The following is a 27,955-nucleotide window of genomic DNA, read 5'->3' on the forward strand; positions in this document are numbered from 1 at the left end:
TGAGAATCTTTCTCTAGAGCAGGAATGACTTTCCCTTTCTCTGAAATAAGTGTTAGCCCTAAGAACAGAGGGGGGGGGGGAGAAAAATGAATTGATAAAGTGTTAGAAAAAAAAAGTGTTAGCCCAAATATTGCTCTGGTACTTTGACTAGTGATTGCTTTGCTCTAACGCTGGAATTTAGATCAACTTTTAAACCCTAGCAGGGGCCTTAGGAATAGATTCCTATCCAGCTGAAGGATGTTGTTAGGGCTTATTTCTGCCCTGCAACTTGTTTTCAGGTGCAGAATCACTTTTGCTGGGCAGAACTCTGACCTCTGGCACCAGGCACAAAGTCTGGCCTAGACAGCACCGCATGTTTATTCATAGAGGCACTCAGGGCGAAAACCTAAATCAGACCGTCAAGAGGCCAAAGACCAGGCCATAGTTTTTCATTGTTAGGACAGGAATGTACCCAGCAGCTTGTAATTCCTATCTCTGGGAGAATACGTAGGCCACAAGATTTCCTCAATGCCAGCACAATACTCGACTTAACATGGCACACCTTCTGGCACCCACCCGGGCAGAAGAATTCTCATAGCACACTGCTTCATGCATTCAGTTTCAGACAGTGCAAAAATCATTTGTGGATAAAGGTCAAGGAAGCTGTCTCTATTACCATGCAATCTGACATTCTGAGAGGCAAGAGAGCCAACAACGGGGGAACGCGACTCTCCTAGTGCCATCTGAGGCCCATAATTTTTGAAGGGATTTTGCCCTGTGGTCCTTTGAGGCTTAATTTTATTTTTGGCATGCCAATTTATAATACTGTTAATGGCTGGGTTTCCTAAAACATTCCAGCACCCTACCCTCCAATAGTGTCCAATTCCCTCCACCATAATCCCTATTCCCCTCCTTATCCCAACTCTCACCTTAAGGTTTGAAAATAGTCAAAATCAGGTATAAAGGGCTAAAGCACAAAGGTAGGGCATTTATCTTGCACACAGACAAGGACGAATCCAGGTTGGATTCCCAGCATCCATATGGTCCCAAACCTGCCAGGAGCAATTTCTGAGCGCAGAACCCTGGAGTAACCCAAGTGCCACTGGACATGGCCCAAAAAACAAAACCAAAAAATTTCAGGCATAAAAACATGATCTGGAAATTAAAGGACCTAGAAAGACTATTAGAAGCTAAGCCTTGGTTTGCAATAATCTGGATGCCAGTTTTCTGTATTTGATTAAAATCATTTTACAATTATTTAGAAGACCTTTCCTGAATGCAGCTTAAACTGTCACCTTAGCCTGGCAGAGGAAAGTAAAGTATATGTGGTTGAGTAATGAGTCTGGGGGAAGGAGGTGAAGAGCTTCGCAGGGGTCAGAAATCATGAAGGCTGGCTGGGAGCATAAAAAATCAAAAACTAAGTGAATGTCCAGCTCAAAGCAAACAAATGAAATCTTTCATTTCTCAGATATTGTAGTATGGCTCCTTGAAAATTTGTTTGTTTTTGTTTTTGGGCCACACCCGGCCGTGCTCAGGGGTTACTCCTGGCTGTCTGCTCAGAAATAGCTCCTGGCAGGCACAGGGGACCATATGGGACACCAGGATTCGAACCAACCACCTTTGGTCCTGGACTGGCTGCTTGCAAGGCCAAACACCACTGTGCTATCTCTCTGGGCCCGAAAATTTATTTATTTATTGGGGTTTTGGGGCCAACACCAAGCAATGCTCAGGGGATCAAACTCAGGTCAGCGGCATGCAAGGTCAAGTTCCCTGCCCACCTACCCACCACACAGCATTTCATTAATCTCATTCGTTCATACCTGATGACACTAAAATATTCTATTTCTCACAAGATAGTCGTAAGAGCAATATGTACCATTATTTAAAACATTTAAAAAGAATAAAAGGGGGGGGCCAGAGAGATAGCATGGAGGTAAGGCGTTTGCCTTTCATGCAGGTCATTGGTTCGAATCCCCACATCCCATATGGTCCCGTGTCTGCCAGGAGCGATTTCTGAGCGTAAGACCAGGACCCTGAGCGCATGCTGGGTGTGGTCCCCCCAAAAAACAAAACAAAAACAACAACAACAAAAACATTTTTAGTTCTATGCAGAAACTTAAGATACTAAGAAAGTTAAGGGCTAGGGCAGAAGGTACATTCAATCAAATGCAACACAGGCCAACCTACCACTCTCTTGAGTAAAAGGAGAGATGTTTTTGGCATGTATAGAACGTTTGTTCAGAGTCCAGAGGTCATAAAATCCAGTTAACCTAATTTATTCTTAAGTTTTAGTACTACATCAAAGACTAAATTTAGAACTCATGACAGTGTATACTGATATAAATATTCTAAATATGTTTAAGATTTGGAGTGTAACTCAGTGATAGAGCACTTGTACATGTGAGGCGCTGGGTTCAACTACAAAAATAAAGCTAAATCCATTTTTCAATCTTTCATTCTTGAGCTTTGGGGCGACTCTCAGTGATGCTCAAAGGACCACATGGGGTCAGGGTTCGAACCTGAGCCTCCTGTATGCAAAGTGAGTTGAACTATGTACAGATTTTCCTTGTATTATGCCTCAAATAAAATCAAGGAATCCTTGATTTTTGAATGCAAATAAAATTAAAATCTTTAATTTTAGAGAAAGATACTGATAACTAAAAGCAAAGTGCTTTCTACCAGTTACCTAATGATATACTATCTGAATCAAATGGAAGATTATTGTGTGTGTGTGTGTGTGTGTGTGTGTGTGTGTGTGTGTGTGTGTGTGTGTGTGTGTGTTTTTTGGTTTCTCGGGCCACACCCGTTTGATGATCAGGGGTTACTCCTGGCTAAGCGCTCAGAAATTGCCCCTGGCTTGAGGGAGACCATATGGGACGCCAGGGGATCGAACCGTGGTCCTTCCTTGGCTAGTGCTTGCAAGGCAGACACCTTACCTCTAGCGCCACCTCGCCAGCCCCTTTGTTGTTTTTTTTTGAAAGATTATTTCAAAAACACACATATATCAAACCTTTCACCAGCTGGTTGATCTAATTAACCAGCAATTCTAAGAATTTATTTCTTAAGAAAACAGTTTTGGAGGTACATAGATTCAGCAAAGTGTTATTTATATTTTAAATGATGTAAATAGTCAAAATGTCCAAGAGAAATTAAATAATATGGTAACAGATCAAGGAAATGTTCACAATATATTAAGTGAAAAATTTATAAAACAGTATGCAAGTATGAGCCCATTTTTATAAAAATACAGGTATTTAGCAGTAAAAGGACAGGTGGTATTTACACTGATTATTTCGACAAAGTAGGATAATGTTTTTCTGCTTAACCACTTTCATTGAATTTTCTGTAACAAAGATTCTTTTTTAAATGGGAGGCTACAGGCTGAGTTCCTACCTTCATATTAATTCTAATCTCCCCAGGCCGTTCCCCCAAAGCACCTGTGTAAGGTCTAGATTCTGTTCTGCCTGTCCTGGGAAATGGCTTCTACTTTGCACACCTCAGTGTTCTAAGATGGTGCTCACCCAATCTCCCTTCCAGACAAACTGTACAGAAGCAATGGGTGGTTTTAAAACCCTCTCAAATTGTCATAAAAGAGAAAATACAAATTCTCACTTTAAAAAAGAACGCAAGCACAAAGTACTGAATTATACAAAGTTACATTATCTAAGTGGAGTTTATTGCCAACATCAAGACTGCACACTGCGAATTGGAGCTTCTGCCCCCTCGTTACTCCAGCCATCAGTCACTCTGCAGTGCTCTGCACTTACTCACCAGCAGAGAGAGCAGGACACACACATGTTCTTGTTTCCCAGGGTATAACTGAGACTTGACACCTCAATTAAAAAGGTAAAATGAGAGTATTTTCTATCAGACTATAAAACTCTGCTTGGGGAAGATAAAATGATAGACAGCATTTGAAGACATATCTTGAAAAAAATCATATATAAAATTAAAGGGGTGCCAGTTCAAGAGCACTACAGGTACACTAACCATAAAGGAATTCCCACAATATAATAATGTAACTCAAAAACATAGTCTTCTTGACAGAAGAGCCTACAAAGCCAAGCTCTCTTAACAGGCACAAGGAACAGTGCAAACACTGCTAAAGGGCACCAGGTTTGACAGGGAGATGATTAGCTTCTGCATTCACACATTCAGTTACGCTTCTCAAAAAACAGTGTGTCTGAGGCTATGGATGTTTTGCAAAAAAACTTATTTAATAAATATGGCGATGCTAGAAATCTAGCTAGGTTATCATGCAAGATAGTAATAACCAAGACAAACTCAAACTTATAAGAAAGGCAACTTGCATTCAAAATTAACTCTACCCTTATATTTTATTAAAAGGGCAAACATCATGAATTAACCCAGCTGCTTACTTGAATTACAAAAGTAACATGATTCAATATGAAAATAAGAAACTGTCTACAAATCTCTGACAGTAATAAATTGCAATATACAATGCATACAGGAGTCATACAGAGCAACAAACTCTCGTACAAAACAAAAATATTTTAATACCTTTAAAATCCAAATTTTTCTTTTAAAATCATTCATGAAAAAGATTCTCAAGTCAAATAACACCCCAATTAGTCAAGCATCAGGAAGCTACATTACAGCTATTAATATACAGGGAGACACCTTCCATCCTCCTCCTGGCATTTCTTGCGGATGTCTCAGTGTCAGAACTGGACAGAGTCTCACTTTCTACACTCCTCATCCTGTCATTTCTTCAGATCATGAAAACTGAATTTGCTGAACACCAGAAATCTAAAATCAGAAAATTTAAATTGAGATTTAAAATTCATGTGAATATTCTAAGTATTCAAAGAATAAAATAGACAACTAAAATAATGATCTCTACTCCCCAATTTGTCCTACCCCAGGGAAGCCAAAAGAGCTACTTTAAAAACATCTGCTTGGGACCAGAGAGATAACATGAAGGTAGGGCGTTTGCCTTGCATGCAGAAGGATGGTGGTTCAAATCCCGGCATCCCATATGGTCCCCCCGAGCCTGCCAGGAACGAATTCTGAACGTAGAAGAGAGCAGGGGAATAACCCTGAGCGCTGCCAGGTATGACCCAAAAAACAAACAAACAAACAAAAACAAAAATAAAAACATCTTTTTATCTCATTAGGAATAACTACAGAAATATGAACATGTGTGTGTATATATGTATGTATGTATGCATGTATGTATGTATGTATGTATGTATGTATTAAATTGGGGGGAGGGCCACACCTGGCCAGAATTATCCTGGCTCTGTGCTCAGAAATTGTTCCTGGCAGGCTCAGGGGACCATATGGGATGCTGGGAACGGAACCCAGGTCCATCTGGGTCAGTCTCAAGCAAGGCAAATAACCTACCACTGTGCTGTCACTCTGAAATTACCATAGTCTTTAATGGAGAAACATTCTTTGGGGGGCACACTTGATGGTACTCAGGGATTACTCTTGGCTCTGCGCTCAGTAATTGCTCCTGGTAGGCTCAGGGGACCATATGGGATGCCAGGGATCAAACTCAGGCTGGTTGTGGGTCAGCCACATGCAAGGCAAATGCCTTACTGCTGTGCTATCACTCCAGTCCCTGTATGTATGTATGTATGTATGTATGTATTTTTTATTCCTTAATTTTGGGGGGGGGGGTTGGGTCACACCCGGCAACGCTCAGGGGTTACTCCTGGCTCTATGCTCAGAATCGCTCCTGGAAGGCTCGGGGGACCATATGGGACACCCGGATTCAAACCACCGACCTTCTGCATGCAAGGCAAATGCTTTACCTCCATGCTATCTCTCCGGCCCCTGTATGTATATTTTTAATAATAATACTACTACATACAATCATATATATGATTTATATAATATATATCATATATATCATATATATGAGATATATATATTTTTTGGTTTTTGGGTCACACCTGGTGGCGCTCAGAAATTGTTCCTGGCAGGCTCAGGGGACCATATGGGATGCTGGGATTCAAAACACTGTCCATCCCGGATCAGCTGCCTGCAAGGCAAACGCCTTACCGCTATGCTATCCCTCCAGCCCCCACAATTATATTATGAGAAAAAAAAATGTCTTTGGTTTTGTTTTGGGCAGTGTCCAGGGATTACTCCTGGCTCTGTACTCAGGAATCACACCTGGGTGCAATGCTCAGGATGCTGGGAATCAAACCCAGGGTTGGCAGCATGCAACGCAATGCAAAATGCCCTGTTATACTATTGCTCTAGACTCTACAATCCAGTTTAAAAGTAATTTAAAATAACACAGAAGGTACTGTACCTGTTGGTAAGATGTTGTGTAAACCATAACATTTTGTTGTTGACCATCTGCAGTTATTAAACCAGCTGGTAACTGATTAGCTAAAAGACAAAAAAATGTTAAAAAGTTAAAGAAGGTAAATTGTTTTGGGGCCCCGAGAGATAGCACAGCGGTGTTTGCCTTGCAAGCAGCCAATCCAGGACCAAAGGTGGTTGGTTCGAATCCCGGAGTCCCACATGGTCCCCCGTGCCTGCCAGGAGCTATTTCTGAGCAGATAGCCAGGAGTAACCCCTGAGCACCGCTGGTGTGGCCCAAAAACCAAAACAAACAAACAAACAAAAAAAAGAATCACTTTAGGGCCGGGCGGTGGCGCTAAAGGTAAGGTGCCTGCCTTGCCTGCGCTAGCCTTGGACAGACCGCGGTTCGATCCCCCGGTGTCCCATATGGTCCCCCAAGCCAGGAGCAACTTCTGAGCACATAGCCAGGAGTAACCCCTGAGCGTTACTGGGTGTGGCCCAAAAACCAAAAAAAAAAAAAAAAAAAAAATTTTTTTTTTGTTTTGGAGCTATACCTGACAGCACTCAGGTTCTCCTGGCTTTGCACTCAAAAATTACTCCTGGCAGGCATGGGGGTACCATATAGGATGCTGGGAATCCTATCCGGGTTGGCTACATGCAAAGCAAATGCACTCACTACCCACTGTGTTATTTTTCCAGCTTCAAACAGGAAAACCTGTATCAACTTTCTTGAACCTGAACCTTAAGTTTTATTCATTAATATTTCATTGTAATTCTGTCCTCAATGTAATCTTAGGCAAATCATCATCCCCTCTCATTTAAAATAAAAATATACCTAAAAAGGCATAGTTTCCATTTTCTGAACAATCTTAAGTGTATTCCACTAATCATTTGTGCAAAGACTCCACAGGGCTCTGAATCTGTAAATAGACCTACGCCATGCTGCCTGGCTGAGCACTTACATCACCAAGCATTTCTCTTACATAGTTACTTATATAGGAGAAATATAAAATATATTTTATATAAATAAATAAATATAAGAAATATAAAAAAATAGGGCCCGGAGAGATAGCACAGCGGTGTTTGCCTTGCAAGCAGCCGATCCAGGACCAAAGGTGGTTGGTTCGAATCCCATGGTCCCCTGTGCCTGCCAGGAGCTATTCTGAGCAGACTGGCCAGGAGTAACCCCTGAGCAGTCGCCGGGTGTGGCCCCCCCCCCAATAAAAAAAAAATAAAGTATAAAAATATATGTGAGTAAAGTTTATGTGAAATATAATCACCACAGACCTTTTATTTTTTTTTTACCAATGACTATTTAAATTTTATAAATTTTAAAGAAATCTATACTCAAATTTATTTAAACTCATTGACCTTGTATTATAAACTAAAATTCTCAATATTCCTTTCCCAAGTGAATTTTTTTCCTTTTCTTGGCTTTTGGGCCATGCCCAGTGCCACTCAGGGGTTACTCTTGATTCTGTGCTCAGCAGTTACTGCAGACAGGCTTGGCCTGAGGATCATATGGGATGCCCGAGGTTGAACCTGGGTAGGCCACATGCAAGGCAAACACCCTACCCAGCCCTCACATGAAATTCTTTTTTCCTCCCAATCCCTCTCACATGAATTTTGTTTTGTTTTGGGTTTGGGCCACACCCGTTTGACACTCAGGGGTTACTCCTGGCTATGCGCTCAGAAATCGCTCCTGGCTTGGGGGGACCATATGGGACACTGGGAATCGAACCGTCTGTCCTACGCTAGCGCTTGCAAGGCAGACACCTTACCTCTAGCGCCACCTTCCCAACCTCTCACACATGAATTTTAAACTCAAAACTAGGGGTTATGGAAACCATAACCACTGATTAAAGATCACACTGTTCTCAGAATTAAACTGTCAGCATTTCTCTCTGACTTATTCCAAACAGACATGATGTGCTATGCAAAGCACAAAGTGCTGACATTCCTATGGAACCACCAACAAAGAGGCAGTTAATATCAATCACTATTAAAAACTTCCATGTAGTAGGTTATGACATTTGCTTTACACATGGCTGATGAGGATTAGGGCTTCAGCACTATATATATTCTCTTAATCACTGCCAGACGTGATCCAGGAGTGCAGAGCCATAAGTAAGTCATGAGCGTAGCTGGATGTGATCCAAAACCCAAAAATAGAAATTTCCATAACTTATCAGCATAAATTTAGTTACACAAATGGAAACAAAGCTTACTAAATGCCTCCTCTGTTAGTTCTTCACTTAGTCCATCTGTAGCTGTGACTGCTCCGCCAATTCCCTTCTCCCCCTTCATAGCCTATGGAAGGAAAAACAAGAGAATCACTAGTACTCAAAAGAAATTATTGGGCCAAAGATAGTACGGGGGAAAGGCACTTGACTTGCAAGGGCCAATCCAAGTTTGATCTCCCCCATCCCATATGGCTCCCCGAGCACCACCAGTAGTGTTTCTTGAGTGTAGAGCCATGAGTAACCTCTGAGCCCCCTGCCAGATGTTTGGCCCCTCCCCTAAAAGTTTCTAAATTAAAGTAAACCTACTTATTTGCTAAAACTAAATATTTTAACTACTATTAAATTACATGAGGAAGCATGTAAGAATGCGAACTTTTTTACACGTAAAATCACAAGACAGTAATCATAATGACAGAGAAAATCTAAAATATTTATGAATAAAAACAAAGTTATGGGGCTGGGCGGTGGCGCTGGAGGTAAGGTGCCTGCCTTGCCTGCGCTAGCCTAGGACGGACCACGGTTCGATCCCCCGGCGTCCCATATGGTCCCCCAAGAAGCCAGGAGTAACCCCTGAGCGTCACAGGGTGTGGCCCAAAAACCAAAAAAAAAAAAAAAAAAAAAAAAAACACAAAGTTATTTTATTTAGCTCAAGAATAACAATAACAACAACATCAAAAAGATAACAAGAAGAGATGATCAAATACTTCCCTGAAAAGTATAGCTGAATGGCCCATGACTCATTATTAGAGAAATGCAAGTGGAAAGGACAGTGAGATGCCACCTCTCACCAGTGAGAATACTTTACAACAAAAGACCGAGCCAAGTATTGGCGGGGCCATGTTGAAACAAGGAGCCCTCACCCACTGTTGAATGAACTTCGCATTTACTCAGAAAATTTACAACAGCCAAATAAAGCTCACTAGTCCATGTGCATGCTTCTAGGTTCCATCCCCAGCATAGCAAGGTCCACAAGTATCATAAGAGGCACCCTAGAGCACAGGACTGGGAATATTCCTGAGCACTGCCAGATGTAACCCCAAACCAAAAAGTTTAAAAACAGAATTTTCTCATCACCTAATGATTCCAATCCTTGGCATCCATCCCAAGAACAGAAACACATTCATTCTGGGACCAGAGCAGTAGCACAGTGGGTAGGGCATTTGCCTCACACATGGCCGACCGGGTTCGATCTCTAGCATCCCATATGGTCCCTGAGCCTGCTAGAAGTAATCTCTGAGCTCAGAGTCAGAAGTAACCTCTCAGTACTAGTGTTTAGTGATCCCAAAACAAAACAAACAAAATTCATTTCAAAAGATCTATGGATGCCTATATTCACTGCAGCACTTTCACAACAGCTAACCTCTGGAAGCAATCTTCTACAATAATGCTATACAACAAACTAGTGGAACAACAAACTAAAGGAAGTGTGGAAAACATACACAACAGAGCACTACTCAGCGGCAAGACGTACCTGGATGGAACTGAGGGTCATCCAGTCAAGACAAGTTCAAGGGAGGACAAAGGTGCTCGCACTCATCCGAACGTGGTGGACAAAGAAACAGCGAGAGTAGACAGTGGCCGATGAACTCCTCAGACTCTGAATACAGAACTGAGGTTCCCCAGGAGGTGGAGGGAGGGGGAGGAAGAGAAGGAAGAAGGAGGAGGAGGAGGAAGGAAGGAAGAGGCAGCCTGGACATGACACCAGGAAAGCAGTGCAGAATCTTGGTCTTGGGTGGTGATGGTGGGGCAGTAATCTTATACATATACCACAAGCTTGTATGTAAACATCACTGTAACCATGCTATTCTAACTACAATTAAAGTAGAGAAACTGTTCTAATTCCATACTGTAACTACAGATGAAGAATGCTAATTTGTGTGTGTGTGTGTGTATATATATATATATATATTAAACACTTAGCACAATAATCTCCTATAAATGACCCAAGTTATCACATATTGCTTAGCCAACAGAACTGAGCTGTAGCAGTAAGCTCAGATTTAAAGTTTCTCCACTGGGCTAGGGGAAAGCTCCGAGAACACATCTCAGATCTCTGGCACTAAGAGTATGAAACTACTAAATCAAATTTCCAGTTGGACCAAGAGCTCTAAAGTTTCTTTCCATTCTCAGGTGCTTTGATGCTGTGGATATTGGAAAAAAATGAACAATTTACATAATCTTTTTCTACTTGAATCATTCCAGACCACCAATTTCATGTGACACTAAAGAAACATTGGGAAAGCAGGGTGAGCCTCACATCCATGTTGGGAATATTGGGAGAAAAAAAATGTGTACACACGAGGCCGGGCGGTGGCGCTAAAGGTAAGGTGCCTGCCTTGCCTGCGCTAGCCTCGGATCCCCCGGCGTCCCATATGGTCCCCCAAGCCAGGAGCGACTTCTGAGCGCATAGCCAGTAGTAACCCATGAGCGTCACCGGGTGTGGCCCAAAAACCAAAAAAAAAAAAAAAAAATGTGTACACACACACACACACACACAAACACTCTTATACAGATCTTCAATTTGCTTTCACAAAACTCAGACCACAGGTATGTAAACACACACACACACAGACACACACACAAACTTACACAGATCTTTAATTTCCTTTTACAAAATTCAGACCACAGGTATGTAAACCAAAGAGAAAGGCTGTAGAGATAATACAATGGGTAAGGTGATAAGTAGCCTTGCAAACAGCTGACCCAGGTTTAATATCCAGCACAATGTAAGATCTCCCAAGCAGTATCATTGAACAGTCAGGAGTAAACCCTAAGCACAACTGATGTGGGCTCCCTCACTCAAAAGCAAAAAAAAGAGTAAGCAAATTAAAAAAAAAAAAAAAAGAATGCAATCAATAGGGACCAAAGCACAGCAGTAGGGCATTTGTCTTGCACCCAGCCGACCCTAGACAGACCTGGGTATCAATCCCCGGCATCCCATATGGTCCCAGAGCTAGGGTAATTTCTGAGCACAGAGCAAAGAGTAACCCAGGTGTGGCCAAGAAAAACCAAAAACACAAAATATCAAAAATCACGACTTTTTTCCAAGGCCATTACTGTACTGTACTATAAACACCAGCTTTGAGATGCTACATCCTTTAAATTCACAAGAAAGTACCAGTGCGCATGAACACTAAGAAACTAACAACCTGGCTAAGTGCTCTATATTAAATGGTTTATTTAGACATATGCCAGTTCTTGTTTCTCTTCAGCTGGTATGTTGGGGGCTCTGGGCAGGACAGCTAGCCATAGGCCCCCTGGGCTGACCACTTACTTAGTCCAGGGGACTGAGATCCCCCACGCCAGAGTGGTCTTCAGGGCCACGCCTGGTAAATCAGGCCCTGGGGGGGAAGATGGGGGAGAGAAATTCCTCCACTATGCATCCACAAACTAGAGGCAGGCTGCACCCAGAAGATTCCACATGCCAGCTAACCATAGGCCTCCTGGGCTGACCACTTAGTCCAGGGGACTGAGATCCCCCATGCCAAAGTGATCTTCAGGGCCATGCCTGGTAAATCGGGGGAGGGTGGAGAGAAATTCCTCCCTATGCATACTGGACCCCATTCAGGACTTCTTTTCTTCCTAGTATTCATTTTCAAAAGCGAGCGCAAATGTGCTCATGCAACATAAATACTTTTTAACAACTCCCCAAAATATTCTTAATTCTCGACTGTTTCTCGGAATAAAAATGGAATTCCCTAGATTTGGAGGATAATATTTAAATTGGTCTCTAAAATCAGTGTATATGTAAACGTGACTTCTTATACAGTGGTCCTCTCTGACTGCCAATCCTAATCCATAAACAATTCATCTATACATGGTATATAGACCCTTTGATATATTTCCCCTCCTCCACTCCAGAGCCCCTTCTACTCCCTCATCTCCCAATCCGGATTCGTTATCTTCCCCTTAATTAACCCTCTTTACCTCAGTTCTTTAATTTGGTAGGCACCAAGACCGACCTTTTGCCCCAACAGATTCTGCCCTTTCGCACACCCCTACAAAGCTCATTATTACTCCTTAATTCTCTCACCCCCAACCATCAGTACCCCACATTTACCCTTTTTACTACATAGTTCTAATCACAGACCAAAGTCGTGCATTTGATTTAACAACCCCAACTGTTTCAAAAGACATAAAATGGACACATATGTCTTTTGAATATTTTATGTGTATTTTCTTTAACAGCTATTTTTCTTTAACTCTGTTATTTTCTGTATTTTCTTTAACTCTTTCTAAATATTCTTTTACCGTGACAATTCTACCCACTTTTTATCTTGTCTTCTCTTTGTGAGGTGTTCAATAAGGAATTTTGGTGGAAGAGTCCCTCAGTTTAATGCTTATGATTGAATCATGTCATGGGGATTGTTGGACTTGTTCTTATGGCCCCCATATGCGCCGATAGCGCCACGTGGCACTGTTCCTTGTTTGCATAGGCACATTAAAATGGGAAAATACTATACATACAAATAAGTTCTTATCTAATAGAGATTGGAACACACAAATCTCGTAGTGCAATGGGGCCTTACACCCTGAACATTGATATAATGACCTGGCACAAGCCTCAGAAGAATGGGCATCCTCCATTCAACCCGAACCAAGGAAGCTATCTACGAAACATCCAAGGTTTTTTATAACAACACCTGGAAGCAATCCTCAACCAGGGAAGACCCTACCACGGCTCTGACATCGACCTGCTCAAGAGACTTCCCTCAGCACTAAGAAGACTTGACGACAACAATCTGCTTAGAGGACAGGGTTCTCTGCATTGCCCTTTAATTGTGAAGTGAAATGAGAGGACCTCTGCACCATTCTGATTGCAATATAGGATATACAGATTCCAGGATCTTTAATACAGAAACATGATACCAACAACAGAGACTGCGTGAAAAATAAAAGTGTATTGGCACTACAGACAATGACCTGGATTGGACAAACTAGTTTGCCTGGAGCCTAGAGTTGGTCTTATGCCAGGAAACTTCAGGGGTAGGGTCTCCTTGTATTTAGGCCAAGGATTTTCCTTTCCATGTCCCTCATATTTTGGTGGGCCTATGCAAACTATAATCGCCACTCTAACACCATTTTACTGTGCTCCTTTGACTCTAATCCTTAAGAAAAACAACCCACTTAAACTTTTGAGGTTAACTTAAACTAATATGCATGTGCATGGAAATGTAAAAAAGTACTTTGCCTTTCATTAAAACGGAAAAGTATTATACATACAAATAAGTTCTTATCTACTAGAGATGGGAACACACAAATCTTGTAGTGCAATGGGATCTTACACCCTGAACATTGACATAAAGACCTGGCACAGGCCTCAGAAGAATGGGCATTCTCCATTCACCCCTGATCTAGGGAAGACATCTACAAAACATCCAAGGTTGTCTATAACATCACCTGGAGGCAATCCTCTACCAGGGAAGACCCTACCGCTGCTCTGACATCGACCTACTCAAAAGAGACTTCCCTTAACACTGAGAAGACTTAACAACAAGAATGACCTGCTTACTGGACAGGGCTTTCTGTATTGCCCCTTAATTGTGAGGTGAAACTAGAGGATATTCCACACCAGCCTGACTTCAATGTAGGATGTGCAGATTCCAGGATCTTTAATACAGAAACCTGATGTCTACAATAGAGACTGCGTGAAAAATAAAACTGTATTGGCACTACAGACAATGACTTGGATTGAATAAACTAGTTTGCCTGGAGCCTAGAGTTGGTCTTGTGCCAGGAAACTTCAGGGGTAGGGTCTCCATGTATTTAGACCACGGCTTTTCCTTTCCATGTCCCCCATATTTTGGTGGGCCTATGCAAATAATATTTGCCACTCTAACACTGTTTTTACTGTGCTCTTTTGACTCTAACCCTTAAAAAAAAACCTCAAACTTTTGATGTTAACTTAAACTAATATGCATGTGCATGAAAATATAAAAAAATACTATGCCTTCAATGTTTAAGGAGTCACATAAATCTCATGACTTTAGATTGCTTTGTGTACTGCTAACAAATGTTATAATGTACTACAATCTGGGGACTTGTGGACAAAGTAATTGTACATGGGTTCTGCCTTATTTTTCTTAATGTTCTTTTACTGTAAGTTCAATATTTAGGCGTCAGCAAGGGAATTTCTTCTGAGAACTCTGTTTATGGGCGATTGTCCTTCCACTGTAACTTTACCTTGTCCTCTTTGCATCATTGTTCCCATAATTAAAAATAAAAAATTAATAAAAAAAAAAGTACTTTGCCTTCAATGTTTAAGGAATTACATAAATTTTATGTCTTTAGATTGCTTTGTGTGCTAATAAGAAATATTATGTACTACAATCTGGGACTTGAGGGACAAAGTAATTGTACATGGGTTCTGTTTTATTTTTCTTAATGTTCTTTGGCTGAAAGTTCAAAGTTAAGGTATCAGCAATGGGACTACTGAGAATTCTGTTTGAGTGATTGTCCTTCCACTGTAACTTTACCTTGTCCTCTTTCTTTGCATCTTTGTTCTCATAATTAAAAATAAAAAATAAAAAAAAATAAAAAAAAAAAGGTTTATTTAGTCCTTTTATTAATAAATGTGATGTAGGTACTGGATATTTTTTTGGGGGTGGGGGTGGGGGGTTTGGGTCACACCCGCAGCGCTCAGGGGTTACTCCTGGCTCTATGCTCAGAAATCGCCCCTGGCAGGCCCAGGGGACCATATGGGATGCCGGGATTCAAACCACTGTCCTTCTGCATGAAAGGCAAACACCTTACCTCCGTGCTATCTCTCCGGCCCCGGTACTGGATTATTAACTGACCAGAAAACCAAGGCAAGCCAAATAATTTGCATGGGCTCACAAAGTTCATTAAGAGTGGAATATAATTCAGTTTCCAGGTACTCTGAATCATTATCTGGCTATGTTATCACTGGCAATAAAGGACAAAGGGATAACTATTTTTGTAATGTAAGCAATTATACAGTGCCAAAAAATGTTAGTTGTACTTTAAAACAGAAATATGTTTAAAAAGTTAAAAAATGAAGGCTGGAGCAGTGACACAAGCGGTAAAGTACGCACTAGCCTAGGATGGACTTCAGTTCTATCCCCTGGAGTCCCAAATGGTCCCCCAAGCCAGGAGTAACCCGAGTGTCACCAGATATGGCCGAAACCCCCCCCCCCCCAAAATTAAAATTGACCAATTTTCTTATTATCAGAATGGAAGACATTTTACTTACTTCTCTGAATTTCTGAAGGTATAATTTTAGAGGTTCTACATAACTGTCGAAGCCCAAGGTAGACATGGCAAAAAGAATATCTTCCCCATTGATTGTCTTCCGTTTCTCTTGATGGCATCTCTCACTGGCTTCTGAGGTGATAAAGCTGATAAACTCACTCACACATTCTTGAACACATTCTTTGGCATCTTTTGCAATCTATACAGAAAAAAATCATAAATACCTAATTTGATCTGAGAATAATTACCACTTCCAACAACCTCCAAAACTAAAGGGCTATTCAGAATACCAATTTCAGTTTATGACTGCTAACTTGACTCTCTAAAATATGGTAACAATACTGATACGTGTGCTATCCAGTTGTGACCCTCAGAGAATAAAACTTGACAATTTGTAGTCACAGAAAGCATATATAATTTAGGAATAAAAGCAACCACTGAACTATCCCTGTACAAGTTATAGAAACTCACAAAAAGAAAAATCCTGCCGGGCGGTGGTGCTAAAGGTAAGGTGCCTGCCTTGCCTGTGCTAGCCTTGGACGAAACCGCAGTTCAATCCCCCGGTGTCCCATATGGTCCCCCAAGCCAGGAGCAACTTCTGAGCACATAGCCAGGAGTAACCCCTGAGCGTTACTGGGTGTGGCCCAAAAACCAAAAAAAAAAAGAAAGAAAAAAGAAAAATCCTGCCTCAGACACAGCACACTACATCACAGGCTCAGGGACCACTGTTCTATCCCACCACAACCCCACTGAATTCATCAGTGGTTTACAAGTGGGAAGAATGAAGCATGGGTGGTATTTTCACTTCTGAAGATACATGCTCCAGATACTGGCCTGAAATTACTGAGTCTAAATAGGCACACAAACCTCTGACCTCACGATAAAAACAATTCTCATAAGGGTCTAGGGTTTTTTTGTTTTCTGGTTTTTTGGTTTTTGGGCCATATCCGGTGACGCTCAGGGGTTACTCCTGGCTATGTGCTCAGAAGTCGCTCCTGGATTGGGGGAACATATGGAACGCCGGGGGATCGAACCGCAATCCGTCCGAGGCTAGCACTGGCAAAGCAGACACCTTACCTCAAGTGCCACCATGCTGGCCCCAGGGTCTAGGGTTTGGAAATTTATAATTATTTTTTCTTGGGGGGGGGGGGGGCACACCCATTTGATGCTCAGGGGTTACTCCTGGCTAAGCACTCAGATATTGCCCCTGGCTTCGGGGACCATATGGGATGCCGGGGGATCGAACCAAACCACGGTCCTTCCTTGGCTAGCGCTTGCAAGGCAGACACTTTACCTCTAGCGCCACCTCACCAGCCCCGAAAATTTAAAACTTTTTTTTTTTTTGTTTTTTGTTTTTGGGCCACACTCGGTGGTGCTCAGGGGTTACTCCTGGCTGTCTATTCAGAAATAGCTCCTGGCAGGCACGGGGGACCATATGGGACACCGGGATTCGAACCAACCACCTTTGGTCCTGGATCAGCTGCTTGCAAGGCAAACGCCCTGTGTTATCTCCCCGGGGCCCAAGGAAATTTAAAACTCTTAATTCATCAGTTTCCATCTGTATGCATACCAGTAATAATACTCAATTGGTTGGTTGAAAACTTGTTCTAATTAATACATTAAACAATTCCAAAGCCATTTCTTTTTGGGGGCCACACCCAGTGATACTCAAGTGTGACTGCAGGCTCTATTTTCAGGAATTACTCCTAGCATGCTTGAGTTGCTGACAGTGTGCAGGGCAAGCACCCTACAGCCTCAACTATTGCTCTACTCCTCCAAAGTCACTGCTGACAGGAATCAGACTCTAAATACTTGTTGAAATACACTGTCACCACCTCCATGAATATTTCACAATCTAGAGGAAAGCAGTAAGAACTGAATAAATGCATCTAATAAGATAATATAACAGAAACTAGGGTGTGGCTTTTTTTCTGGTAATCAGGTTAAAAACCTTAAAATATTTTAAATTAAAATATTTAATCCAGGGGTCCCCTGTTTGTGACATAAGGCTGGGAAAATTCACGAAACTACGCATGCCCAGTGGGGCCCGACTGTGAAAAACTGTGAGTGCTGCCTGTGTGTGTCTGTCTACTGTCCTCTTGCGTGAACCTCTTGGGAGTGGGCCGAAAAGAGGTTCTAGAAAACTCACTCTCCCAGAGGCTAATTCCAGGGTAGGACTCCATAACATGAAAACCGGCTAGGCTTTGCAGAAGCCGGGTACCCCGTTTGTGACATCAGGCTGGGAAAATCCACGAAACTACGCCTGCCCAGTGGGGCCCGACTGTGAAAAACTGTGAGTGCTGCCTGTGTGTGTCTGTCTACTGTCCTCTTGCGTGAACCTCTTGGGAGTGGGCCAAAAAGAGGTTCCAGAAAACTCACTCTCCCAGAGGCTAATTCCAGGGTGGGACTCCATAACATGAAAACCGGCTAGGCTTTGCAGAAGCCAGGTACCCCGTTTGTGACATCAGGCTGGGAAAATCCACGAAACTACGCCTGCCCAGTGGGGCCCGACTGTGAAAAACTGTGAGTGCTGCCTGTGTGTGTCTGTCTACTGTCCTCTTGCGTGAACCTCTTGGGAGTGGGCCAAAAAGAGGTTCCAGAAAACTCGCTCTCCCAGAGGCCAATTCCAGGGTGGGACTCCATAACATGAAAACCGGCTAGGCTTTGCAGAAGCCGGGTCCCCTGTTTGTGACATCAGGCTGGGAAAATCCACGAAACTACGCCTGCCCAGTGGGGCCTGACTGTGAAAAACTGTGAGTGCTACCTGTGTATGTCTGTCTACTGTCCTGTTGCGTGAACCTCTTGGGAGTGGGCCAAAAAGAGGCTCCAGCAGAGCACTTTGGCTCCGCTTCGCTACGCAACCGTGCACTCTTTCTAAGAAAAGAACACCATCGCAACAAGAAGAAAAAATCACACTAAGAACTGTGCTGGATCACAGAAGCAAGCATTTCTCTCTGGACTGTTTTCTCTGTTGCATGCTCGGGCCTAAGATTTGATCCTGTGTGAGGCTTCATCCACTGAGACTCCCCTCCCTTAGAGGCAAGTCAGCCCATCCAGAAAGGGAAGAGCCAGAGGAGTGTGCTGCCTGCATCATATAGCCAATGAATACCACCACAACACGTAGAAAAACCCACAATACAAGTGTGACAATGGGGAAACAACGCAGGCCAGCATCAGACATAGAGAATGAAGATGACAATTCTGATGACCAGATAATGACCAACCAACTAATCAACCTCTCAGATAAGGACTTTAGACTAGCAATATGGAAGATCCTCAACGAACTCAAAGAAACCATGGATCAAGTTGAACAGAACACTAATAAGAACCAAGAAAATATGAAGACAGAAATCACAAAACTCAAAACTGAAATAACATGTCAACTAACAGACCTGAAAAAGTCAGTAAATAAAGTGAATGAAAAAATGGATAAGCTCTGGGACAGGGTATCAGAAGCTGAGAATAGACTTGGTGCTGTGGAAGATGAGATACATAACAATTCCATACAGCAGGAGAGATTGGAAAAAAAACTTAAAGCAAATGAACAGACAATGGAAAAATTAGTCAAAGAATGGGAACAGATGAAAATAGAAGTCTATGATAAGATCAACAGAAACAACTTAAGAAACATTGGAGTCCCAGAGACTCAGGAAGAACATTTCCAGGAAGAATCAACGGTAAAGAACATCATTAAAGAGAAACTTCCAGAGCTAAAGAATATATGTGATAAAATCCTGCATGCTCGAAGAGTACCAACCAAGAGACCCCAGAAAAACCACCCCAAGACACATCCTAGTCACAATGACAAATCCCACAGATAGAGTCAGAATTTTGAAAACAGCAAGATCAAAAGAGGAAATTAAGTTCCAGCAAGCATCCTTGAGATTTACAGCAGACCTGTCACCAGAAACACTCAATGCCAGAAAGCAGTGGTGGGATCTTGTGACAAGACTGAATGAAATGAATGCTTCACCTAGAATACTGTACCCAGCAAAACTCACTTTCCGGTTTGACGGAAGAATACATGGTTTCACAGACAAAAAACAGCTCAGAAACTTTAGACTCAAAACCAGTCTTAAGAGAAAAACTGAAAGACCTAATTTAAGACAAGACTAACCAAAAGACACACCAAATTTCGATATAAAGATGGCATTAAATCCCAGGACAATTCTTTCTCTCAACGTCAATGGACTAAATGCACCAGTTAAGAGACACAGAGTGGCTAAATGGATCAAAAAACTCAATCCAACCTTCTGCTGCCTACAAGAAACGCACCTGAATAGTCAGAACAAACATAGACTCAAAATAAAAGACTGGAGAAAAATTATCCAAGCAAACAACACCCATAAAAAAGCTGGAGTGGCCATACTAATATCAGATAATGCAAACTTTATACTCAGGAAGGTTGTAAGGGACAAAGATGGACATTTTATATTAATCAAGGGGTATGTAGAGCAGGAAGAAATAACTCTACTAAACATATATGCACTGAATGAGGGGCCAGCAAAATATTTAATACAACTGTTGACAAATCTGAAAAATAATATCAATAACAACACAATAATTGTGGGGGACCTTAACACTGGATAGGTCAACCAGACTGAAACCCAACAAGAATATACTAGACCTGAGGAGAGAAATGGAAGAAAGAGGCCTAGTGGATATATATAGGACACTCCATCCCCAGAAACCTGGATACACATTCTTCTCCAATGTACATGGGACATTCTCCAGGATAGACTACATGCTGGCACATAAAACATACCTCCATAAGATCAAGAGGATAGAAATTTTGCAGACTACCTTCGCTGACCACAAGGCTCTGAAATTATTTGTGAACTCCAAAGGGACTCAGAAGAAACACTTTAACACCTGGAAGTTAAACAGCCTCATGCTCAATAACCAGTGGGTCCGAGATGAAATCAAGGAGGAAATCAAAAGGTTCCTGGAAACAAATGACAATAAAGACGCAAACTATCAGAACTTATGGAACACAGCAAAAGCAGTACTGAGAGGAAAATTTATAGCTTTGCAAGCACACATCAGGAAGGAAGAAGGAGCTTACCTGAGTAGCTTAATGACACAGCTAATAGAACTAGAAAGTGCTCAACAAAAGGACCCAAAAATAGGGAGACAGAAGGAAATAACAAAGCTGAGAGCAGAAATCAACGAAGTGGAAACCCAAAAATCTTTCGGATCGAAAGATCAACAAAAGCAGAAGTTGGTTCTTGGAAAAAATAAACAAGATTGATAGACCACTGGCAAACCTAACAAAGAAAGAGAGAGAGAGAAACTTGATAACTCGTATTAGGAATGAAAAAGGAGAGATCACTACTGATATGATATGATATGACAGAGATTCAAAGGGTAATCAGAAACTACTTTGAGAAACTCAACGCCACTAAAAATGAGAACCTGGAAGAAATGGATAAATTCTTGAACTCTTAATCTTCCACGGCTGATGGAAGAGGATGTAGCATATCTAAACACCCTTATCACCATTGATGAAATTAAAACGGTAATCAAATGTCTGGCGAAAAACAAAAGCCCAGGCCCAGATGGATTCACTAATGAATTCTTTCAAATTTTCCAAGAGGAACTACTACCAATCCTGGCAAGACTCTTTCATGAAATTGAACAAACGGAAACACTTCCAAATAGCTTTTATGAAGCCAACATCACCTTGATACCTAAACCAGACAGAGATGCTATGAAAAAAGAAAATTACAGACCAATATCGCTGATGAATGCAGATGCAAAGATCCTCAACAAAATTCTGGCAAATAGGATTCAATGCCTCATTAAGAAGATCATCCACTATGATCAAGTAGGTTTCATCCCAGGAATGCAAGGATGGTTTAACATCCGTAAATCTATCAACATAATACACAACATCAATAACAAGAAAAATAAAAACCACATGATCATATCAATAGATGCAGAGAAAGCATTGATAAGGTCCAACACCCATTCTTGATCAAAATTCTCATCAAGATGGGAATGGAAGGAACCTTTCTCAATATAGTTAAGGCCATCTACCACAAGCCAGTGGCAAATATTATCCTCAATGGAGAAAAACTAAAGGCCTTCCCTCTAAATTCTGGAACAAGACAAGGCTGTCCTCTCTCATCACTCCTATTCAACATAGCACTGGAAGTACTTGCTATAGCGATTAGGCAAGTAAAGATATCAAGGGAATCCAGATAGGAAAGGAAGAAGTCAAGCTCTCACTGTTTGCAGATGACATGATACTCTACTTAGAAAACCTTAAAGACTCTACCAAAAAGCTTCTAGAAACAATAGACTCATATAGCAAGGTGGCAGGCTACAAAATTAACACACAAAAATCAATGGCCTTTCTATACACCAATAGTAATAAGGATGAAATGGACATTAAGAAAACAACCCCGTTCACAATAGTGCCACACAAACTCAAATATCTTGGAATCAACTTGACTAAAAATTTGAAGGATCTATACAAAGATCTATAAAACTCTGCCCCAAGAAATAAGAGAGAACACGCGGAAATGGAAACGCATACCCTGCTCATGGACTGGCAGGATTAACATCATCAAAATGGCAATACTCCCCAAGGCATTATACAGATTTAATGCTATCCCTCTAAAGATACCCATGACTTTCTTCAAAGAAGTGGATCAGGCACTTTTGAAATTCATTTGGAACAATAAACACCCTAGAATAGCTAAGGCAATCATTGGGAAAAAGAATATGGGAGGAATTACTTTCCCCAACTTTAAACTTTACTACAAAGCAAAGTTATCAAAACAGCATGGTATTGGAGTAAGGACAGGCTCTCAGATCAGTGGAATAGGCTTGAATACTCAGAAAATGTTCCCCAGACATACAATCACCTAATTTTTGATAAAGGAGCAGGAAATCATAAATGGAGCAGGGAAAGCCTCTTCAACAAGTGGTGTTGGCAAAACTGGATAGCCACTTGCAAAAAATTGAACTTAGACCCCCAGCTAACATCATGTACGAAGGTAAAATCCAAATGGATTAAAGATCTCAATATCAGACCCCAAACCATAAGATATATAGAACAGCACATAGGCAAAACACTCCAGGACATTACAGGCATCTTCAAGGAGGAAACTGCACTCTCCAAGCAAGTGAAAGCAGAGATTAACAGATGGGAATATATTAAGCTGAGAAGCTTCTGCACTTCAAAGGAAATAGTGCCCAGGATACAAGAGCCACCCACTGAATGGGAGAAACTATTCACCCAATACCCATCAGATAAGGGGCTAATCTCCAAAATATACAAGGCACTGACAGAACTTTACAAGAAAAAAACATATAATCCCATCAAAAAATGGGGAGAAGAAATGAACAGACACTTTGACAAAGAAATACAAATGGCCAAAAGACACATGAAAAAATGCTCCACATCACTAATCATCAGGGAGATGCAAATCAAAACAACGATGAGATACCACCTCACACCACAGAGAATGGCACACATCACAAAGAATGAGAACAAACAGTGTTGGCGGGGATGTGGAGAGAAAGGAACTCTTTTCCACTGCTGGGAATGCTGTCTAGTTCAACCTTTATGGAAAGCGATATGGAGATTCCTCCCAAAACTGGAAATCGAGCTCCCATCCAATCCAGCTATACCACTCCTAGGAATATACCCTAGGAACACAAAAATACAATACAAAAACCCCTTCCTTACACCTATATTCATTGCAGCACTATTTACCATAGCAAGACTCTGGAAACAACCAGATGCCCTTCAACAGACGAATGGCTAAAGAAACTGGTACATATACACAATGGAATATTATGCAGCTGTCAGGAGAGATGAAGTCATGAAATTTTCCTATACATGGATGTAAACGGAATCTATTATGCTGAGTGAAATAAGTCAGAGAGAGAGAGAAAGATAGAAAAACGCAGGGGCCGGGAAGGTTGCGCTAGACGTAAGGTGTCTGCCTTGTAAGCGCTAGCCAAGGATCAGGACCGCGGTTCGATCCCCCGGCGTCCCATATGGTCCCCCCCAAGCCAGGGGCAATTTCTGAGCGCATAACCAGGAGTAACCCCTGAGCATCACACGGGTGTGGCCCAAAAACCAAAAAAAAAAAAAAAAAAAAAAAAAAGAAAAGAAAAACGCAGAATGGTCTCACTCATCTATGGGTTTTAAGAAAAATGAAAGACATTCTTGCAATAGTAATTTTCAGACACAAAAGAGAAAAGAGCTGGAAGTTCCAGCTCACCTCAGGAAGCTCACCACAAAGAGTGATGAGTTTAGTTAGAGAAATAACTACATTTTGAACTGTCCTAATAATGAGAATGTATGAGGGAAATGGAGAGCCTATTTAGAGTTCAGGCGGTGGTTGGGTGGGGAGGAGGGAGACTTGGGACACTGGTGATGGGAATGTTGCACTGGTGATAGGTGGTATTCTTTATATGACTAAAACCCAAACACAATCATGTATGTAATCAAGGTGTTTAAATAAAATTAAAAAAAATTTAATCCAAAATATTATCATTGAAATGTAAGACCTATTAAAATTTAAAATGTTGTTAAATGAAATCCTTCGAAAACAGTGGGTTTTTTTTTTGTTTGTTTGTTTATTTGTTTTTGAGCCACACATAGCAGTGTTCAGGGCTCACTCCTAGCTCAGTCCTGGTGAGCTCAGGGGACTCGAGGGTTAACAGGACTGTATCTAGCTCAGCTGTGTGCAAATGCCCTACTTGCTGTACTAACTCTATGGCCCCAAATCAGCATTTATGTTTTACATTTACAGCACATCTCATTTTAGACACATTGATAACCTTCTGTGGCTGACCTCCATATTGTTTTTTGTTTGGGGGCCATTCCTGGGCATGCTCAGAGAATCATGCAGTGCTGGAGGGAGCCTGAGCCTAGATTTCCTGCATGCAAAGCCTGTGCTCTAGCCTATGCCAAATCCACAGGTCTCTCCAATTCCATGGTACAAAATTTAGTTCCACAATAAAAAAAAAATAAAAATGTTTAAAGTGTGAACTTTAGTTCATATCAAATAATTAGTGACCATGAGTTTAAGTCACTCTAAAAACTACTTCAAGTAAACCATATCAAGAGAATTTAAATGTTTGTTAATACTATAGTTACTTTTAAAATGTTTCCAAATAAAATGATTTAAAATAACCTTATTAGCCCAACATGACTCAAATTATTTCATATGCCCAAACCCAATAGTTCTCCAAAACTAGGGATCAAGCCCAGCGCCCTACACAGGCTAGACATGCCCCAGTCTTTTCAACATCTACCTGGCTGCTTAGGTATCTAACTGTGGAGTGGGAGTTGGGTTTGGGGCCTACAACCAACACTGCTCAGGGTACCATATGCAATGACAGGGAATCAAACCAGGGTCAGCAGCATGCAAAATAAACATCTTACCTCCTTTCAGATCTTTCTGACCCCACTGTGCCTATTTTAAAGGAGATTCTTGATTCTATTTTATCTACTTCCAGTCCATGGGGAGGGAAGCAACTGGGAATCTGACAGAACAGAATCAAAGATGAAGCATTGCTGAGTCCTGAGTGTGAGGACCAACATAGGCATTTGATTTGCTGAAAGTTGAGTGACTGGGTCAATGCTAACTTCGTCCATAAACTATACTTGCCCCAGTAGTTTCACATCCCTCCTCCCCTGGAAGCATTGGCCAATACCTTTCCTGTTTGAGGGATTGCATTTTTCATTATCCTTGCCACATTTGCAATTGGAAGGTAGATATCTTGTTCTCTGAAACTTTCTTTTGAGCCATTTGTGTCTTCATGATCATTCATGCTATCTTCAGTATCTAAAGGAATAAAAATTAATTCAGGTTTAAAACATTCTTTTTTGTTTGCTTTTGGTTTTTGGGACCAGACCCAGGGCTTACACCTCAGTGCTCAGAGATCACTCCTGGGGCCTTAGGAACCATAGGTGCCAGGACTGAACTCGTGTCAGCAGCATATTCTGTACCACCTCTCCAGGCCCCAAACATATTTTACTTCAAGAGTGAAAGACTGACCATTTTCTATGACCTCAGGTAAAGTATCATTCATCCCTGTTCATTTCCTACCTGCCAGAGGAACAGGGAAGATGTGTTATGAGAGAACAACATTAAAAGGATGTGCGCTCTTCTATTTTATCAGGTTTAAATTAAACCCTGTTCACTTAGGTCCAGTGCACTTCCTAGGAGATTTGAACCTTCATCCCAGCGACTAAAATCCTTTCAATTTTAGGCTATTTTAAAAGCCCCAAAGCATCAGTGCACCTTGAGAAGTGATCTCTTCTTTCATGAGATAGCACTATCACTCTGTCTTTTCTTGGGCACTGTGGGGTGGGGCTGTGGTGTACACTAGCTGCATAGCAGGCTAACACTTTTGCACCTTATCTGTAGTGGAGCTCACAGACTCACACAGGCTGTGCGCAGGGTATCACCACTGACTGTGAAGGTGCTGGGGATCCCAGACAGCAGCACCTTTTGGACTGAAACTGGTACATGTGGATGGCAGCAGAGATAAAATTCAGACTCAGGCTTGCATCACAGGTACTTCCTTCAACCAGGCTCTGTAATTCTTCTATTTCACATTCCCCCTACTGGATTTTTTGCAACTAGTGGTCAGTGATGACTTTTGGGCATAGCACCTTCCAGAGAAAGAGCTCATAAATACCTGCTGTATGATGCAGCTAAAAAAACTGATAAGACTATGAACTATGGCTCCTTGCAAGTTTCCAGATAAAAGGTTTCATTTCTCTAAAGCTAAGTTTGTAGAAAGTGGAAAACCTAAATATTACTAATCTACTAGTAATGGTTTCTAGACAAAATTTAAAAATAATCCAATCCACTTACATAAAGTGAACTTTCAAATTACCATACTTTTCTTACTATAAGACATACACCCTCAATCCATGTGTGTCCTACAGAGGCTCCGAATGCTACCTGAAGCTGAAGCAGAGTGCAGGGGAGGACAGCATCTAAAAATTCTGCGCATCTTATAGAGCGAAAAATACAGTATATAGCTTTATATGTAAAGGAAGTTTTCACAGTATCAAAACTATTCACTTCTGACTAAATATGGAGCCTGGAGAGACAGCATGGAGGTATCCTTGCATGCAGGTTGGTGGTTAGAATCCCGGCATCCCATATGTTCCCCCATGCCTGCCAGGAGTGATTTCTGAGCATAAGCCAGGAGTACCGTATTTTCCGAATAAGACGTATAAGACGACCGAGTGTGTAAGACGACCCCCTAATTTTTTTTTTTTTTTTTTTGGTTTTTGGGCCACACCCGGCAGTGCTCAGGGGTTACTCCTGGCTGTCTGCTCAGAAATAGCTCCTGGCGGCCGGGCGGTGGCGCTGGAGGTAAGGTGCCTGCCTTACCTGCGCTAGCCTAGGAGACGGACCGCGGTTCGATCCCCCGGCGTCCCATATGGTCCCCCAAGCCAGGAGCGACTTCTGAGCGCATAGCCAGGAGTAACCCCTGAGCGTTACCGGGTGTGGCCCAAAAACCAAAAAAAAAAAAAAAAAAAAAAAGAAATAGCTCCTGGCAGGCACGGGGGACCATATGGGACACCGGGATTCGAACCAACCACCTTTGGTCCTGGATTGGCTGCTTGCAAGGCAAACGCCGCTGTGCTATCTCTCCGGGCCCGACCCCCTAATTTTACAGTTAAAACATAGGTTTAGGCCTATATTTGCTGTATCAGACAACGTTCCTGTGCTGCAACTATATGTACCACAGTGAGCCAATCACAACAAGCAAAGGTTCAAAGGTTATACTGTAATAAACTTCCTCTCTGGCCAATCTGAGCAGGCTTTTTACAGTGTAGATTCCAGTCCAGAACACTGTGTAATTTGCATGCATAAAAAGCCTGCTTGGATTGGCTGAGATAGAGAGGTGGTCCAAGCAGCCTTGCAGTGATTGGTGCAGGACTGAGTTGGAAAATTCGTTTCGTGGCAATATCCAGACGATTTTTGTTTAGCGGCATATCGAAACGTTTTTTGGGATATACTCGTCGTATAAGACGACCCCTGATTTTCAGTTGACTTTTTTTCGTTTCAAAAGTCGTTTTATATGCCGGAAAATAGGGTGTAACCCCCCCCAAAAGAAACAAAAAAACTTCTGACTAAATGCTGTTGCTTGTAAAGTTTTCATTCTTTATCTGCCATGAGCCTTACCCACTGTACTCTCTCTCTAGCCCATTTATATTTTTAAGTGATATTATCAAGTTTTAATTATTT

General features: G+C 41.7%; 1 protein-coding gene across 1 annotated transcript in view; it reads right to left on the reverse strand.

The window, feature by feature from the left end:
• Positions 1–4,177: 4,177 nt before the first annotated feature.
• The window catches only part of NFYB (nuclear transcription factor Y subunit beta), a 30,447-nt gene continuing 6,669 nt past the window's right edge, over positions 4,178–27,955 (reverse strand). Inside the window, exons 3-7 of the mRNA XM_049783193.1 lie at positions 25,398–25,528; positions 15,718–15,915; positions 8,490–8,571; positions 6,266–6,345; positions 4,178–4,749 (exon numbers count right to left, since the gene is read on the reverse strand). Coding sequence (XP_049639150.1) covers positions 4,717–4,749; positions 6,266–6,345; positions 8,490–8,571; positions 15,718–15,915; positions 25,398–25,528 — 524 coding nt within the window. The 3' untranslated portion in view covers positions 4,178–4,716. The remainder of the gene's footprint in view (positions 4,750–6,265; positions 6,346–8,489; positions 8,572–15,717; positions 15,916–25,397; positions 25,529–27,955) is intronic.

The sequence above is a fragment of the Suncus etruscus genome, chromosome 11 (assembly GCF_024139225.1).
Source record: "Suncus etruscus isolate mSunEtr1 chromosome 11, mSunEtr1.pri.cur, whole genome shotgun sequence".
NCBI classification, from domain to species: Eukaryota; Metazoa; Chordata; class Mammalia; order Eulipotyphla; family Soricidae; genus Suncus; species Suncus etruscus.